The 19,555-nt window shown below is 29.1% G+C and overlaps 2 protein-coding genes across 14 annotated transcripts; both read left to right on the top strand.

Moving 5' to 3' along the window:
* The first annotated feature begins 1,883 nt into the window (after positions 1–1,883).
* LOC148230010 (serine protease snk-like) lies at positions 1,884–9,011 on the top strand. 12 transcript variants are annotated; one of them, XM_088196546.1, is made up of 11 exons: positions 1,884–1,996; positions 2,321–2,399; positions 2,474–2,601; positions 4,078–4,197; positions 4,264–4,383; positions 4,473–4,633; positions 6,092–6,216; positions 6,293–6,463; positions 6,969–7,063; positions 8,565–8,725; positions 8,797–9,011. In XM_088196546.1, the coding sequence occupies exons 3-11, from the start codon at positions 2,511–2,513 to the stop codon at positions 8,968–8,970; spliced, it is 1,218 nt and encodes a 405-aa protein (XP_088052672.1). In that variant the 5' UTR covers positions 1,884–1,996; positions 2,321–2,399; positions 2,474–2,510; the 3' UTR covers positions 8,971–9,011. The 12 variants fall into 12 exon arrangements, with proteins under 12 accessions (XP_088052672.1, XP_088052671.1, XP_088052667.1 ...); XM_088196545.1 differs by having other exon boundaries at positions 2,268–2,399; XM_088196541.1 differs by having other exon boundaries at positions 2,247–2,399.
* A 47-nt stretch (positions 9,012–9,058) lies between these two features.
* LOC148230009 (serine protease snk-like) lies at positions 9,059–19,170 on the top strand. 2 transcript variants are annotated; one of them, XM_088196548.1, is made up of 10 exons: positions 9,059–9,209; positions 9,745–9,862; positions 13,088–13,213; positions 13,276–13,377; positions 13,676–13,836; positions 15,415–15,542; positions 15,699–15,869; positions 16,451–16,545; positions 17,049–17,206; positions 18,931–19,170. In XM_088196548.1, exons 2-10 carry the CDS (start codon positions 9,772–9,774, stop codon positions 19,099–19,101), a joined length of 1,203 nt encoding a protein of 400 aa, XP_088052674.1. In that variant the 5' UTR covers positions 9,059–9,209; positions 9,745–9,771; the 3' UTR covers positions 19,102–19,170. The 2 variants fall into 2 exon arrangements, with proteins under 2 accessions (XP_088052674.1, XP_088052675.1); XM_088196549.1 differs by having other exon boundaries at positions 9,097–9,196.
* Positions 19,171–19,555: the final 385 nt, after the last annotated feature.

Genomic DNA, 19,555 nt, shown 5'->3' with positions numbered 1-19,555 from the left:
GTTTCGGTGGAGGGCGTCGTGGTGTCTTTGCTGGTGAAAGCCGGCCAAGGACAAGAGCTTAGCGAATAGTGTTCCGCTATGGCGCTGCTTTACTATGAGGCCTGCAATAAAGTTTTAAGCAAACCCTAGCGATAGTACAATAAAAATGGGTCTGCGTTGTCTTTTCTGCTCGTCTGTCTGACGCATGGCGAAATGAAGGGTTTAATACGATTTACACGAAAGCATTTAATAATGTTTGATAATACAACGAATACTTTATTTTTAAAAAGGTTTTATTTTACCCTTTAAAGTAGTTTGTGGAAATATTATTTTATTCTTTTTGTGGAAATCGGTAATCACAATAAACAAAGCAACAAAAAAGATATTATAATCTCTGCGAGCGTTGGGTGCCAAAAATATCTATTATCAAGAAACTCATTCAAGGCTTCATCAAAACATTGTAGAAATATTTTCTGGACTTTTTAAGGATGATATTATGTGATTTGATAAAGTAGTAAGGGTTATCATTTTAAAATCAGAAGTTCTGATTGATAAGAAGTGCAAGTGAGAAGGAGAGAAATGTCACGTTTTTGTTTACGATGCATATAAATACATATTATTATTATAATTTTATGTTTTAATTATCTCTAATTAATAATTTTTTATAACAATTTATGTTTTGTGAATCAAATAGATTTTGAAATATTTAATCATAATAAGGAAAATATTATTACTCATTCATGAAACATAAAAATTATCATAGCAATAAAAAAGTGCGTAATCTGGCGATGCATTCATCTGTTTTTATAATTACAAAGATTTTATATAATTTATTTTCAAATCATAATAATAGTTTAGATTCTAAACTATTATATATTCTAAACTTTAGAATATATCGCTACATTAGTATTCCTCAGTTGCTTTAAAGATCGTGTTGAACTCTTGGAAATTTAGATGGTAGGGTTGAACTGAATCTGATAGGACGGTCGAATGAAAGCGGCTGTTTTTTTCGTTATTTTAAGGGTCATCTTATTCGATTAAGCGTAGCTCAACTTGGTTCAAATAGAAAGCGAAGTGGTATATTTGTGTCAAATATAAATTAAAGATTTTAACATGTGCTGAAAGAAGTGATTAAATAGAGTACGTTCTGTCTTATATATCTTTAATAAAACTGGGAAAGTCAAATATTTTTCATCCTGTGACTAATGCTGATGATTCAGAGCGGAACCAGACTCTTTTTTTATGCCTAAAATAGATCTATACGACTTTTTGGCGTGTATAACAGTGTAGTGGTATATTTGTTCCATAATAAAATATATACAAGAACAAATAGTTTGATTTTATAAAATACAATAATATATATATATATATATATATGTATATATATATATATATATATATATATATATATATATATATATATATATATATATATATATATATATATATATATATATATATATATATATATATATATATATATATATATATATATATATATATATATATATATATATATATATATATATATATATATATATATATATATATATATATATATATATATATATATATATATATATATATATATATATATATATATATATATATATATATATATATATATATATATATATATATATATATATATATATATATATATATATATATATATATATATATATATATATATATATATATATATATATATATATATATATATATATTCAATTGGCCAGATTTTCAACTTTATTTTCGAGAAGTTTTTAAATATACAGAATTAGATCACTATTTTAAATTTAACCATGTATTAAAATAATTATTGAGAATCACTCTTATTGTCGATAAAGCAGTTTCCTTGTGTATAACATGAATACTGTGCGTATATGTGACGGTCATGATTCAGTGTGTTATTGACTATTGAAGTAACACTTTGGTGATTCGGAATGATTATTTAAAAAGAATTACAAATAGTGTTAATTCGGAGAATAGTGTTTAAGAAATTTAAAATCAAATTGTTAGTGAAAAAATTAAGGTGGTTATTTGGTGATAATATAAAAAAATGATAATCATAGACTAAAAATTAGTTTAAATATTTTGTAATAAAACATAAGAATAATAAATAGTGTATTATTATTAGCATTTCTGTTATGATGTCAGATTTTGATGCGTCGATAATTATAAATGTACATACATATATAAAAAACGCACAACCTTACTCATATCTTGGAATATTAATTAATATAACACTGTATGTATAAAACAAGTTCAACCTTTGTATAAACCAGTTTTTTGGTTATGTTCATTCTTAAAATCGAAAACTAAAAACCCAAGCCAACAGATTGTTCTTAGAAAGCTGAGATTTTTAAAAGAAATTTCCTCGTGAAGGAAAAACCCGATAAAAGATCGACGCTCGCTTTGTTAGTATTGCGATTCGTTTCAAAGGAGTCGGTCGTTTCTTAGTTTTGTGTCTAAAATTATTTTTATGTTTTAGAATCTCTAAAATAATAATAGAATTTTATCAAATAAAGATGATAGTTCTAAGAAATAAATGGAAGTATATAATCAGTGTTTTTTTGATATGCATTCTATCGTCGCACACTGTGGTTTCTCAAAGAGAAGGTAAGTTTAAACATATATTATTTTATGCACATAAAATATCTTTTAAACTGTTAATAATGAAGAAAAATAAGAACATTAAAAATAGCGATAAACAAGTTATTTATATTAACGTATTAAAGGTCATACATAGCACCATATTAATATGTTCTTCCAGGGCTGAAAATTAGCAGTGAAATATAAATATTAAACCTAGAATGACGTATAAAAAATATTGAATTCCGAATTAAACGAAATCAATCTATAAATCTGTGCTAAAAATATTGAAGGAAAGCATTTGTATATTTTATTAATAAATGCTTCTTCTCAAACTTGTGCTTGGAACTGGAATCTACAAATCAAGTTTAATTTAAGATCTCCTCAGATGTTAGTGAAGTTTTGTGAAGAATTAAAATTACTCTGCAGACTAGTTAAACCAAACATTTAAGCAAAAGATGTTTCGAAATTTACTTAAAGGGAAAATTTAAAAGAGTTCTGTTACAAAACTGCGACTGCAATACGAATAGTTATGAGCATACATAAAAATGAAGCAACTGAAAATATCAATTGAGTACCCTAAGGCAAAAACTGACATTTAGTCTTCAATGGGCTATTATATCCACAATAATTTTCAAATTGGTATAGTTCGGAAACGTGTTGAACCATCAAGTGAAGAACATTTATGGCTAAAATATAATCTCGCTCTAAATCTTTTTTGACATTTGGCTCTGTATTAAAATCAGAAATTACTTCAAGATTTAAGCAAAGTATTTTGTTTCATGAATCTCTAAAAAATGGTAATACTTGAATTTGTTTATATTAATCTTAATTTACAAAAAAATATGACAATAGCTTCATAAGGCATTGACTTCAAGTACTTTTATAAAGAGAGTGCGAATATTCTGAAACATTTTCAGGTCATCAGCATATAATAAATATTCCGAGCTATTAATTGCCACATGCATGTCGTTAATACAGAGCAATAAGAGCAGAGGACCTAGATTGGATCCTTGTGGTACTCCAGAATAAGCGAAATACTCACCTGAGCGAGGATGATATTGATATTTTTTTATTTAATTATATACTCTAAATAAATTATATTTTCAATAAATACTAAATAAGTAAAATTTTCAGTTAATTTATACGAATTTTAAATACTCATAGTTGATTTTTAATTGTACGTGACTGAATATGGCAGTATTGACTAATGCTTCATATTTGTTTTTTATAAAATATACTGATTACAATTATCAAACAAGTCAATGACGATGACCTGCCATTCATTAAATAGCTTTATATTATATTTGATTAATTCCAAATAGACGTAAGAATCGTTAAAATTATACATCCTTAAGCTTCAATGTCATGGACTTTATAATCAGTATGTAAAATGTTTATATATTACAGGTCTTATAATCGATTCATATAATATGTGAATCTTGCACCAATCAATAATTTATAATTGTTAATTAATATAAAATATTTTATCTACAACTACAGTTGGAGATTCTTGTATCTATAATAGACAAGCCGGTATCTGCAGATCGATTTATCAATGTCCATATGCTTCAAGACAATGGGAACGGTTTCAAATTAGGGTACAGACATGTGGATTTCAAGGTAAATCAAGAACATTATTATTAAATTAGGAATCTTAAGATTTATAAAAATATTGTATAATCTTAGGAAACACGCCTATAGTCTGTTGTTTGGAAGAGGGCACTCAGGAAAATACAACTCCTCGTGTTATTAATAACAGACCGACTACACCTAGAAGAACGAATGGGAAAAGAATCAGCGAAAGAAGTAACTAAAGCGATGAGATCTTTAACTAAGCTAACTGTTACTAAAACGATTAGAACTTTATTATAATTTAATGATTATTTTGATTTCAGAATGCGATGAATATAGTTCTCAAGTGACAGAAACTATCATGGCTCTTCCATTGCCTGCTGATGGCACACCTGTGGCTTTCCAAACGCAAAAATGCGAATTCAGCAGCACAGAGCTTATCGTCGGCGGTCATGATGCTAAATTAGGGGAATTTCCGCATATGGTACACAATATTTTTGTTTTTACGTGTTATATCACAACCGATCTGACCTACGCCTTTGAGTATTTTTATTTTTTAAGCATACATTTATAAACATCATCTTTTCCTTACATGTGTAAATGTACAAAAATCACAATGATTCTTAATATGGGTGATATTTTAAACATTCAGAATTAGACTGATTGCAGTGTTATCTAATTATTAATTATCCACATATAATTTACGATCACTGTTAGAAAATCTACCTAGCCCTGTATATTTTTTAATAATGGTGTCTAAATACCTTGATTTTCGTAGCTTTTAAAAAAACAATTTTCATTGAATTTTGCTGCGAAAACTCCCGAACATAAATTTATTTGAGAGATTGTCATCAATTTGTGGGTTGTAGCTGTATTTAAGTCTTTCTGTAGTTCCGCAGGATTCCAGTCTGAAACCAATGAAGTGATAAAAACATGTCATTTAGAATCTTGTTTATTAGTATTATATAATAAGTATTCCGATCACTTAAAAGTGATTCATTGCTTTTGTAGACTGATTTAGATTTTTTATAGATATGAGCTTCTAACAATCGTTAGCAGCTGCAGAAGTTTTATTTGCTGTTAAGGTGCATATGTGGCACGTCCTGCAGTCGCGTCGCCAAGCGAGTAGGTCATCCCGCCGCAGTGTTGCCAGCGTAGCTCCAGGGTGCAAACTAAATCGGCCTTCTACTACTTATTTAATAATTTCCACACCCATACAATAAATCAATGTATTATGCGCAAGTACATGATTTAACTTTATGTTGATATTTGTTTCCATTACATTAATTTATAATTAATATAATATACTTGAAATGTTAAACATACTTTAGCAATACTAAAATTAATTGCCAACTATCTTGATCACATGACATTGAATAATAATTAATTAATAACAACTACTCGCCATAAAATAACTATGTGATGCCCTAACGTTAAGAAGCAAACAAATAATAATTTCATATAAAGATAGAGAGATTGATTAACAGGCATAGTTATCTCCATCATAGACTATAATATATTATTATTGACGATCTTAGTGTTTGTATTATCGTATTAAATTATTAATTTTAATTAATAATATTTTTCTATAGAAAGGCAAAAAATATCAGATTTTCACTTATATATACTATATCAAATGTCTACCCATTTTAATGAAGCACGAGTATAAGTCTCCCGGGTGGCTCTTTATATGCTTAACCATTGCGATTGCTTCTCCTGAGACCTATCTACCATATCTACCGCGTTAATTGAGAGATAAGTGTACACGGATTCTATATATTTTTTTATTTTAATAGTAATTATCTTTGTGGCAAAACGTAAAATTTTTTAATTCAAATTATTAATCGATCTGTTACTATGCTCGAACGTTAAGGATTAAAACAATGCAGAATTCCAAGTATTTGATAAATGATTGTTAACCATATTTTATGCACACACACAGGCAGCCATTGCTTGGATTACAACTGATAATGAATATAGTTGGAAATGCGGAGGAGCTTTGATAAGTGAATACTATGTTTTAACTGCAGCGCATTGCGCATATTCCGGAGGAACAGATCTTATTAGGTAAAAATATTTTTTGACATACTTAAAATTATATTTTTATTTTATATTGGTATGATTTCGTAAATTTATTTTTCAGCTCTGAACCGTCTATAATACGTTTAGGGGAGCAAAACTTGAGAACTACAAACGACGGTGCAAGTCCCTACGATGTTCGAATAGCAAACATGCTTTTGCATCCACAATATAGGTCTCCTAGTAAATATCACGATATCGCTTTGTTCAGACTGCAGACTTCTGTTGCTGGCCGGTAATTGTATATTTCATTTAATATGCATTATTAATAATAATATAGTATATCCAACTATTTATAATAATTTCCTTATTCTATCATAGTTAATTAATTTATTTTCTAGCATCGAACCCTTTGAAAGCTAAACTAATCAATAAAAAAGGTAAAAGTACCATAAATTGACAGCTGATGTAAGCAATAATTAAAACAGCAATAAGTTTATAAGCACATCAGATTAAAAATATATTTTTTAAATTATGTCATGTATTATGAATAAATCATATTTGAATTTTTTTAAACTACTTTAATTTTAGCTTTTTGGCCAGCCAAGCCTAAAATATGTATCAACTAACCCTTCACAAAATAAGTTACTCAATCCCTGTTCTAAATGACACGAATCTATTTTCAGGTTTTCATCGTGAGCATAGATGTCACTAGAAAATATTTAAAATAACATTTACTAAAAAGAGTTAATAGATAAATTTGTATTATTTATATTAAAAATAATTTATTAATATTTCAGATTGAGCAAATTTATCAGACCAGCATGTTTGTGGACAAGACCAAACGTAGAAGATGGAAGTGCTACTGTTATAGGCTGGGGAAATACTCGATCAAGTAAATTTCATTATCAAATAAGTTTTTTTTTTTAATTTAATGTAATATTTATAATGTTAAGTTTTACAAAAATAGTTTTATTGTTATTATAACAATTAGAAAATTAAGATTTATACGGCTCTATCGTAAAAAAGTCCAAACTACAGAAAAATACAGACATAATAATAAAAATATATTTATTTAATAATTGCGTTATGTTAAAGAAATTGTTACTACTTTTGTTATTAATAATTCGCAATATTTAAAAGAGTACTTAACATGAGTTTTCCGCAATTATCGACTCTCGGTCCACTATGGATTTTTATAGTTATTAATATCACAAACCAAGAAATTTTTCCCTTGACTTTCTTATGTGCTCACGATTTAAACATAATTAAGTGCCTTAAAGGAATTACTGATTCTTCATATATAGGTACAGCATTTATTGTAGGGATGGACTTATATACTACATAGAAGATTTATTATTCAACATTTTAATAGAAGCTAGACTCTACAAGATGTCCTTAAATTATTTTCAAAAAGGAGTAATCTATTCAAATTATCTTTGTATTTTATTTTATGAAGCTGGTATTTACATTCTTATCTAATATTTCTAATATAGTTTAAAATCTAAGGGCTTGTATGGTTTCAACAGTTTAGTCATATTTATAATTTTAAATGAAATATTGGTCCAAAAATATTAGAATATGAATCGGTAATATTTAATTCCAGCACCATGAAATATTCCTGATTGTTTGTATGTTGCATTCGCGCACATTATTTTGACCCTTTTTTTTATCGAAAACTAACACATGGTTGAATTCCTCTTGTAAATTAGCACAACACTCCGATTACTAAATCAATAATTCAATTTTATACTGGAAATTATTTATTAATCGAATATCGATTTAAAATGTATTGTTTATATAATAATATTATTTTCCGTTGTCCTAACGACGACGGCAAGCGTCGATATGTCAAGCAATCGCACATAAATTAGAGTAGATAGTTATTTAATTTACCCTCTTATTTTGCTTTGTAAAAGATTTTTGTAATTTTCTTTAATTTAACTAATGTTTATTATTATTATTAGTATTATTTTATCTTTTTAATTTTCTCTTTTAAACTCAAAAAAATATATTGATGTATTTTTATTATTATAATAAAATTTTATATATATTTTTGGCCATTCCCCATCAGAAGCGCTATTTTAATTATTCTTAGCGAAAACTAATACATGTGAAAGTGTTCTCATCGTTTCGGATAAATTTTAACACATCTCTGAGCTTTTCTTGTAGATCCCATATTATCGATTATTTTACGCAATTATTATTATTTATTTACCTAATATAAGCTAATTGTCACTTAATCGTTAATTAATTAATTTTAAAGGTTTCAAATAGGTAATAAATAAAATATATGTAATTTAATTAATGCTAGTTTTAAAATTTACGCTTTAGAGAAAAAACATTTTTTTTATTCTTAATTAATTATACTATATATTATTATTGTTCTATTCAAGATGGTGAGACTTCTGACGTTCTTCAAGCTGTTACTCTAGGCATCGTGAACGCACCCACGTGCAGTAGATATTGGCAGAGGAGAAGATCAAGCTTGGAGAATGGTTTGGTTGAACAACAACTCTGCGCTGGAAACTTAACAGGAGGATATGACGCTTGCCAGGTTAAATACCATGCCTTATTTTTTTATGTTGTTTGTATGTACTATGTATATATTATTAATAATTTTATCAGGGTGATTCTGGAGGTCCTTTGCAAGTCTACTCCAAGAGCAACAGATGCATTCATTACTTGATAGGAGTGACATCATTCGGAAACGGATGTGGGTTGTCAAACACAGTGGGAGTGTACACAAGAGTCAGCTCATACGTGCAATGGATAGAGGAAAACGTCTGGCCGAATCAGTAAAATCTGATTATTTGGAATAAAAACTACGATTATTGAAACAATTTTGCGTTTTAATTTTGCCGCTCACGCTGTTGATAAAGCAGTACTCGTTTATACCTCAACGCGATATTGTTGCTCAGATGTGGTCAGTCAGCTGGTGACCAGCGAAGTCGGCACTTTGGTGATCCGTGATGATTTTGAGAGGATTTACAAATAGTGTTATTTAATTTGCAGTGTTAAAAAATCGGTATAATATTAAGGTGATTTTATCAGTGAAAAAATAGTCATTCAGTTTTAATTAGTCAATTCACAATTTATGCATTACAAAATACTTTTACCAAACATTGATAAATATATTAAGATTAAATTTTTAAGATGTTAAAAAAATATACAATTTATAATAATCGCTAAATACTTTCTTAAATGTATACTATTAGTAATGCAAGTAATGCACTGAACAACTAATTAGTTACTTTAGAGGGATTTTTGTAGTGCGTTCGTTAATTGTGGGAATATTTTGTATCGTCATTGTTGTTCATATGTAGGTAATTATTGAACGCTAATCTTTGAGATACACTGGCACATCAATAATTTGAATACAAAGCAAGTTTAACCTTAGTATAAACCAGTTTTGTGTGTATCTTGCTTGTTTTCTCAATATTTGCATGAATGTTTGGTGAAATTTTCTCAGAACGTTTTCAGAAAGTGCGAAAAAATATATTGACAAAATAAAACAGTTTGTTATTTCCTATATAAATGATAAATAATATATTTGTTTTAATGATAAATTTTTAGATAAAAGTGAAGAATACAGCCATAAAAATGTTTGTTATAAATAGTAGACTTATAAACACGCTCATATTTTTAATAATTTACGTCTTATCGTCGCACACCGTAGTTCTTCAAGATGAAGGTAAGTTTCATTTATTTTTAATTTGTTTTTGAGTTGTAATTGAGCTTGCTTATTAAATATGTATATGTTGCTTCCATGCGGCTGGTGTTTTGTTAGTATTAAATGCCCAATTCTCATAATCTCATTGTCAACAAAGTAAAAATTAGCAAAGCTAATGCCGTATGACCAAATAAATGTAGTCTGCGGTGAAACTGTTATTGATAAAATAAAAATTCCATCATCACTGTCGGCAGTCTCTAGTGGACCAACAACACGATTTAGTTAGTTCTGGTCCACGGTCACTTTTAACCAAGTCCGGCGATTCTAAAATCCTGATCGATCTAGCCCGAATTTTAAAAAGCATTTATGAAGTTATTCTTTATTCTGTTTCTCGGACGGCCTTATATTAACTAAATTAACTAAATGCTTGTTATGAAGTACCGCAGAGATCTAATTTACATATGTAATTTAAGATTGTAATGATAAATAGGGTGCAAATCCAAGACTGGATTAGGTAGGCTTTTTATTTGTTTTATCTTCAGCAGCTTCGACCAATTACGTGTAGATTTATTTCACCAAAATTTTAATTATTTAGATTCTTACCATTGATATTCTTAGGGGTAGTCAGCCATAATACCTTAATGAACATAAATACCCATTTTGTAAGTATGTATCCTTCCGCACGCTTCTAAAATAATTGTTCCATAAAACGAATCGTTTGTTTGACCGATTAAGTGCGAGCATTGGTTAGAACTATGAATACCCCATGAATACTTCTCTGCAGCGAATCCTTTTCCGAAAAAAAAGTCCAAAGATTTAGCTTACATTAATGCACAAACAATTCGTGTTATGGAACAAAGTATTTATTTTAATGCACATATCTCTTAAAATAATTCCCTGATAAATCGACATTAAACGTATTTTTAAAATAGCTTTTATCTCGACTAAATTGGTTATTTAACCTAATCTGCTGTCTTGTTTCAAATGGTGCTTATTTAAAAAAAACTAAAAAATCATGACTCTAATAAAAATAAATTAGAGAAATGACTAAAAATACGCTTAAAATTAGAAGTTGAAAGGATTTAAAAATTAAAAAAATATACATAAAAAATTGTAACTTTGCTAAAAGAACCTTTGAGAAAAAGTTAAGAAATGTTTTATAATATTAGATATAAAAATAAAAATAAAAAACTTTTTTAACACATTTATACAGTAATCTACATTCTTGCGGCCTAGACCGGACGGAATTTTTACATATGAAGAGTTATTTAATGCTGAACTATTCATAATTGATATGATCTGCTAAACTATGATAGTGAATAGAACAGAATATAAGTAGAGCCTTTCAAAAATAAGCTTAACAATGATGGCATATAATAGTTTTACGAATAGGAACCAATTCTGAATATATTCCTCAGATCGCAAAAGATTTCCCTAAATATATTTAAATTCCATATATACATATATTGTATATATTTATATTTGTACTTAAGAAGTGAATTTATATAATATCAGGAATTTTTAGCACGCTCCGACTTAACAAGAAGAGTCGAGAGTTGAATAATAATGATGCTGTTATTCACTGCTTATAAAACTTTCGAGGTTCCCAAACGAAAATTCATTATGTGAATAAATGCTTACGGATCAAAGATTCTTGTTTATATTAAGTATAAATAAAATTTATGATTATTTTTATATGAAAAAATTATTATTATTATATGAAAAAATTAAAACAATGCCAGTCACAGAATAAGAAATATAGTAGGGAATAAAGAATTTAAATTTACTTTTATGATTGAAACTATGGGTTTATTTTATGTAAATGATGATGGGGCAAAAGTTACTAAAAGGTTGCAATATTTATAGCTTTATTTATTTTTTGTTTTAAATTTACAATACAATGTTATTAAATACGGTATATATCTATACACATAAAAAATACATTTACATTAGATGTGAAAATCAAATCTTGTGAACGGTGAACATTTTCTGTTTCTCGCCAATGTACCATTTCAACCCTTTCACCGCGGCTGATATTCGAGATTTGTTAATATGTGGGGAGCACCCGTTCATGCTATATTTTTAAAAATATTATGGTTCAATAAATTCAAGTGAACAGATTTAAATTATACTTAATAACCATGTTATTAGGCTTAAAGGTTTATGGTGCCTTTAGGTGCTCAATGTGTACCGGTGATCTTATATATAATTGTTCTAAGCCGTCGCTGTCATGAAAAATTATATGCTCAATATTCTACTCTGTAAATCGTATAGATTTGTATGAACGGTGTATATTAATACAAATAAACAAAGGAAATATATTCAATTTTAATAATAAAAATAAAAATTTAATTTGCTCCGATTGATTTTCAAGCCACCGGTAATGCGTTCTGTTGTTCGACCAATGAAAAATAAGCATTCAAATATAAAACAAAATGGCCGACAGTAACGTAACAACAGTTTTAAATAATTATTATCTATAAATAAAATTTTGCTACACGACAATAATTTTCATTAATTCGTCATTTGACTGAATATAAATAATCGAATTGCAAATTAACTACTTAGGTGTGTTATAACTATGAAAATTAAATATATACATAATGTGTTGAGGATTAGAAGAATTCATTATTAAATTAGATAAGCAATCATAAAACAATCTTAAACAAAAAATATAAAATTAAATTTACGATATCAAAAAAACAACACTTTATAAGGAAAACCTTAATTCAGTGTTTAATTACAATATCTTATCTTTGATTTATAATTATTCCATTTAATTACGTTGTTTACTAAATACATTGAAAATATGTGACGCCTAAAATCAATTTTTATACACGTCACTTTACTCTTTTTTTAAGTATATTAATATTTTTCATTAATTTATATTTCTATATACATTTTATACTACGTAGTTGTTGATTGTGTTTAACCAGTTAAAAGGCACTGGGCTAACGCCTTTCATTTTCAACGAAAGATTAACAATAAATAAATATGCTTTTTTATTAAAAAATTCACAGTATATAAACATTCCATTTTTCTTTAATAAATCACGAAAAAAATATACTTCTTTGCTCTTCTTCGGCCAGCTCTAATATTACGTACACTTTACAGATTTTTACTTGCTCTACATTTATTCATGTAAATATGGGGAAAAACACAAAGGGCAATAATTGTAGTAAATAAGATAGTAAACTTTGCAAATGTCTATGTACACTGATTAATTGTTCTCTAATTTTATTACAGTTGGAGAATACTGCACCATAAGTAATACCGGAGAGTCGGGGGTATGTAGATCAATTTATCAATGCAGATATGCTATGCAACAATATGACCAGTACAGGATCAGACCAACGAGATGTGGATTTTCAGGTAATTTGTAAATTTATAAAGATTACATTTTTACATACATTATATATATTTTTTAATTATAGGAAATACGCCTATAGTATGCTGCGTCGAAGTCGCGCCTCAAAATCAACAAAATAGGCAACCTGCGCCGAAACCATCGAGGGGGAAAAGGATCAGCGAAAAAAGTAAAGCAAGATATGCCTAATTATTTATACAGCGAATCGATAAAAAAAGCGTTTAATTAAAAATTAAAAGTAATTTATACTGAACAGCCTGAGATTGAGAGTGGACAGCTCTTATTTATTTCTATTAAATTTGTCAGATAAGACAGAAACATTAATATATTTGACATGAGAGTGTGAGATTGTGAGCGATTTGCGCGAAATTATGAGCATACTATAAGCTACAGCGGCATTCAGTATACACGTGATGATTTTGGGATAACATTTTTCTATTTTATAATTTTCTGATTTTTATTTTTAGAATGCGATGAATATAGCTCTCAAGTATCAGAAACTGTTGTAGCTCTTCCTCTGTTGCCTGATGCTGTACCTATATCTTTTCAAACGGAAAAATGCGAATTTGGTAGCACGGAGTTGATCGTTGGAGGTCACGATGCTAAATTGGGGGAATTTCCTCATATGGTAATATTATTTTATATACTTTGGTTAGTTATATTCGTAATATTTATTCTTATTAAACCAATAGATTCTTTTTAGAATTTATATACACATGTTAAAAGATATATTTATAGGCTATTCAAATATTCAAAGAATTCCGAAAACCAGTTAACATTAAATTAGGATGACGTCTTAATTCAATAATTGTGATCAGAAAAGTCGTATTAATATACGAGGGTTATTTGAAAAGTTTGCGACCGATGAAGAAGGAATTGATGGATTTAATTTATTTGGAAATATAATCTTTCTGAAATAATATCTGAAAAATGCTATTCTTAAAGTCTCTAAAAAAAACATTTTTTTTCAAATTTTGTATAAGGTCTATGTTTCAACTAAAAATTGACCAATGAGCAACACCACAATCTTTTTTTTTTTGCTGACAAAATGAGAATGAGGAGAATTTATTTGTTTCTATTTGATTTGTTTGTGTTATCAAATATACACTTTATATGTTAGAGTAAACGTGTATTACCAGTGAAGTTATATTTTCACTGGCGTTTTAGTAAAATCATATCCAAATACATTTTCACCAGTAGATATGAATATATTTTTTCTACAATAGCAAAAATATAGTTAAACTGATGCAAACGTTCACTTACTGTTCACATCCAAACCTAACCGAAACAAATTAATTATTATAGTTATATTAGATTCGTTTAGGTTAGGTTTGGGTCAAATTGTGTTTCAACGACTGTATGGTAACATATTACCTGTTAAGGTTAAAATGTTCCAAACGTACAGATAACAAATCAACAATATAGTTTCACTGATATTGACTATTTAATTATAAATCAATCGTTTGATAATTTCCACTGCCTTAGTTAATGAAATTATATTTCTACTAGTGAAAACATAATTTCATTAAGAATATACATACATTCACTGTAGCATATATCACATAATAAACCAATGTTACTGCAGTCATTTAAACCGATGAATAAAATCAGCGCATTTTTTTAATGATTCAAATAGATTGATACAAACGCAAATATGGCACACATTTCATTCCTAATTTTTCAATATTAGGTCTCATATCTTATTCTTTATAACATATCTTCAAAAACCTTGGATTACTCCGCATATAAAAGTGAGTTGGTATAGTATAAAATATAAATTCAATACACGATTCTTCTGCATACTTGTTAATTCCAATACTGTTTGTAAATCGAGCTTTGTTTGAATTAATGCAGAATTATTTAATCTTACAAACTTTTTACTATTAGTTAAGTAGTATAAAAGAAAAATTAATTTACTTTAGCCTAAAAATATATTTTCTATTGCTTCTGGTAAACATCTACAATCAGTCATTACTCTGTTATTCTTTATGCGCAGTGGTTCAAAATTTCCACTGGACGCCACAACTTTACACTGCTATATATAGTCAGTATTGTTATAGTTACCGCCTTACACCACATAAAAATAGATTTAATTTTTTTTTAATATTTTTTCTCTTTATCAATATTATCAAAATTGCAACAGAGCTACTCAAATTAACCGTTTGGCAGTGTTGCCAATACAGTACTAATTGTAAGTTGTTTTCAGGCGGCAATTGGGTGGGAGAAAATAAATAGCGATGAGTACTCATGGAACTGTGGAGGAACCCTGATAAGCGACCGCTTTGTTTTGACAGCAGCCCATTGTACATATCTAAGAAATTCAGAGGTAGCAAAGTACGTATATTTCTTCTCCTAAATTGATATTATCATCTCAATTAGTGAGCAAATATTCTCACTACTTCAAATGATGATTCGAGTTAATCTCTGAGTTTTGGAAATACCAGTCTTTTTAGTTTAACCATAAATATCTATTTTTGTTTATAATTTCAGTTCTTCTCCGAGCATGGTTCGTCTCGGCGAACACAATATAGCATCTAGAAACGACGGAGCAAATCCATATGACATTCCAGTAGAGAGAATCATCACGCATCCACAATATGCACCTCCTAGCAATTATCACGATATAGCATTGATCAAACTACAGAATTCAATCGTGAACATGTAATACTTTATTGACGTGTCTTTAAATCTCAAATTTGCAAAGTAACTATTATGTCGTGATGGGAAAACCACTTTTATATAATTATAATACGAAGGTCATTCCGAAAGTAAATATTTCGATATAATATTTATATTATTTCAAGGTACTTTCCTTATCCTCAGATGGATTTATTTCAAACTTTATCATATGTTTAACCTGCTTTTTTATTAGTTTATTCCATGTAGTAATTTGATGGAATAGGAACATAAAAAACATATGACAAAAGCTAGATGTGAATAATACAATTCATCGTCGTTGCTGTGGAGTAAGACGGTAAATTGTCATAGTGAAGCAGCGGATTTTTTAGATTCTTAATTTTTTGATAAAGTTCGACGTACGTACGTTTTTTTAATGGTGATATTTAGATAAATTTAAAAATGTAAAAATAAAAGACTAGTCTTTTGGATGCATATTTTCTCTAATTTATAAATATTTAAAAAAAAATATATTAAAAATTGACATGTCTGATATTGAATCTAAATATGTTTATGAGTATAAAATAATTTTAAATTTTAATGTACATTTTTTTATTTGTTTATAGACAAAGTAAATTTATTCGACCAGCGTGCCTTTGGACAAAACCGACCATCACTGATAAAGTTGCTACTGCGATTGGTTGGGGTGCAACTAAACATTGTAAGTGAAGAAAGTTTTCCTATACTTTTATGCATATGTCATATAATATGTGTATATTTTTTAGTGAAGGACTCGATGGCATGAGAATCGTATTTTTATTAGAAAATCTCAGATCACTCTTTGCGTTACATACGATCTTAATAAAATGATTTTTTTATAAATATATACATACGTATATATTTTTGGCGTCGTGTTTTATACATTTAAGAATTTATTAGATACAAAGAAAATATTAACATTAAATTTAAATTAATTAAGAATTAGCATGAAACATATTAAATTGGTGCGAAAATTATTGCATGCATTAGTTAAAAATTATATTTAAAAATCCCAAATTGACATTTATATCAATTAACATGTACTTATTTTAGTTCCTTTAACAATAACTACCAGGAAGTCAAAGTATATACAATGGAAAATATAAATAATTGCTATTGATTTATTTTTTTAATAATGCCTCATACCAATATGACGGATATAATTAAAATATTTTATGATTTCAGTGGGATTGTCGTCTGACATATTGCAGAGTGTATCTTTGAACATAATTGATAAAGCAACATGCAGTAGATTCTACAACGAGAATCGAAAGTTGGATAGGGGCATTATCAACGAACAGCTATGCGCTGGAAACTTTAGGGAAGAGAAAGACACTTGTCAGGTATTTACTATCAGCGAGAGGGTAAATCAAATATATGTATTATATATAAGTAGAAAACTTTCCATATCCGGCTTCGGCTTCATTTTGGTCCTAATTACATTGTATCCATTAACATTTCTATACTGATAATCCAGAGTCGATGGTTAGCTGCACTGTAACATCTTGTAATTAAAACTATGATATAAAATCAGATGTCACGGATTTCTAAACTTCAGTTTCCGACTTTAGATTGTTCAGCCCACATACCGCCCCATTCATTCAGTGGCGACCGACTTCCCCAGTCTGAATGTCAGTTTTTGTTGCCTTTTCGTCCCACAGTAAAGCAGCGTTCGCGAATCTTATGGTCAACCAAGGCGTCAACTATGCTTAATACGCTAATACGCTAAAGAAGCTATGTTGTTTCACTATATAATGAGTATTCGATACCGCGTATAATTCCAGCTGGAACGCCTCAGGGAAGTTTGCTCGGACCGTTTCTTTACATCTTGTATACAAACGTTATCCAAAAAATAAAGAAATACGCGTTTATCTAGGTACGCTGATGATACAACTATTGCGTGCTTGCGGTCTTAAACCAATCGCGAATGAATTACAAACATCATTTGAAATCTAAAATAAATGTTTTGAAAGTGAAAATTAAAATTATCCGAAATAAAGCCACTACCTCTCTTAATTTGAAAGGGTAGTAACGTAAAATGGAAAACAAGCGTTAAATACCTGGATTCAAACATAAATTTAATAAACATATTTTGAAACTTAGTTCCAAAGGGCTTGCAGTCCTTGCGGCCCTTAGACCGATATAAAATAGAAAGAGCGCGATAATTACATATTTTTTTCCTATATACAATTAATTATACCCAACTGCTTGCCTGCCTGATGTGAAGTAACACCAGTAATACTATTTATTATTCACTGAACACTGTCATTTTCATACAAGAAAATATTATAAAAATATTTCGCGAAACCAAACTAAAAGTATTGCATAAAACACTTATTAAGTATCATTGTCTTCGTGTTGTGAATGGTTAGCCGAATCTAAAATAAATCTAAGCTTTAAGTGGCTAAACAGAAACGCGATCCCTTATATGTATAGTTAGAGAGGAGTCAAGCAGATTCATTCAGGGATCGGTATTTAGAGTCAATCGTTGAACGAAAACTCGCAGCTTAACTCAAGTCCACCCCGGCCACTTGAGACGACCAGTTCATCCTCGCCTTTTGATCAGCACTGAATCGCACAGTACAAATTTTTGAGATACAATTCTTAGGTTTACTAACGAAGCCGGATGTCACATCTATTAAATTGTAATATACTAAATGATCTTCACTATTTGATTTACCTCTTGTTATTATCTTCAAATCATTAACACGTACACATTTTTCAATCGCTTTCTTAACATCCATCTTTACCTCGTTTTGCATGATTCATCTCAATTTAGGGTGATAGTGGCGGGCCTTTGCAAGTGTCCGACGTAAATAACGATTGCATACATTATATAATCGGTGTCACCTCTTTCGGGATCGGTTGCGGGAAGCCCTTATCTTCGGGCGTCTTCTCTCGAGTCAGCAGCTATATCGATTGGATAGTGTGGCACGTGTGGCCAGAGATAGACGAAAATCGGCTATGGACCTGATCACTTACTAACGAATATGAATGAAATAAACTAATCAAACATTATCATAGTATCTTTTCTTGATGACACTCGATGTTACGTGATGATTTGCAGGGGGATTCCGGCGGTCCTTTGCAAGTTTATTCAAAAACAAACAGATGCATCCACTACCTTATCGGTCTAACGTCCTTCGGGAAAGGCTGCGGCACAAATCCCGGCGTTTACACCAAAATAAACTCGTACATCGATTGGATAGAACAGACGGTTTGGCCGAATGAGTCTTGAAGGAGTGTTAGCATAAGACATTTATACTTTTGATACATACTCAATGTATATGTTAATAAAATATTTAAAAAAATCATAGTCGTTTTAACACAAAACAAAGACAAACTTTATCGGTGAAAGCGTTGTACTATGACAACACAGAACGTCTGCCCCTTAAGCTCTAGTTATCACACATTTTTGATCATTTATGAAGAACGCATATTCGCATCTTCTATGATACCAGTGGGTGTACATTGTTTCACTCGAATTGGATCATCCAATACATTCACATTACTGCATTTTTTTCGTAGAATAATTTCAATATGTTTCACACCTTCACTACTAAATATTTTTTGCATCATCACCGAGCAGGAATCAAGCTTCCCAGAGTAGCACATTCCAAGGGGGTAACTACTGTTGCCATATGTCTACATTCCCCAAAGGTGTATAAGCCGATTACAGAATTACCACTTCG

This window comes from Plectrocnemia conspersa, unplaced genomic scaffold, assembly GCF_051122295.1.
Source record: "Plectrocnemia conspersa isolate PC_06_02 unplaced genomic scaffold, ASM5112229v1 ptg000011l, whole genome shotgun sequence".
Taxonomy (NCBI): domain Eukaryota; kingdom Metazoa; phylum Arthropoda; class Insecta; order Trichoptera; family Polycentropodidae; genus Plectrocnemia; species Plectrocnemia conspersa.
Note: the sequence above shows the minus strand (reverse complement) of the source record. Positions and strands in the feature narration are given on the sequence as shown.

Excerpts from the sequence above, each read along its gene's own strand:
- LOC148230009 (XM_088196548.1), top strand. The coding sequence starts at position 9,772 with ATGTTTGTTATAAATAGTAGACTTATAAACACGCTCATATTTTTAATA. Across the intron at positions 13,378-13,675 it reads GAAAAGGATCAGCGAAAAAA|AATGCGATGAATATAGCTCT; the intron begins GTAAAGCAAGAT and ends TTTTATTTTTAG. Across the intron at positions 13,837-15,414 it reads TGGGGGAATTTCCTCATATG|GCGGCAATTGGGTGGGAGAA; the intron begins GTAATATTATTT and ends AGTTGTTTTCAG.
- LOC148230010 (XM_088196543.1), top strand. The coding sequence starts at position 2,511 with ATGATAGTTCTAAGAAATAAATGGAAGTATATAATCAGTGTTTTTTTG. Across the intron at positions 6,464-6,968 it reads CAGACTTCTGTTGCTGGCCG|ATTGAGCAAATTTATCAGAC; the intron begins GTAATTGTATAT and ends TTAATATTTCAG. Across the intron at positions 8,726-8,796 it reads GAGGATATGACGCTTGCCAG|GGTGATTCTGGAGGTCCTTT; the intron begins GTTAAATACCAT and ends TAATTTTATCAG.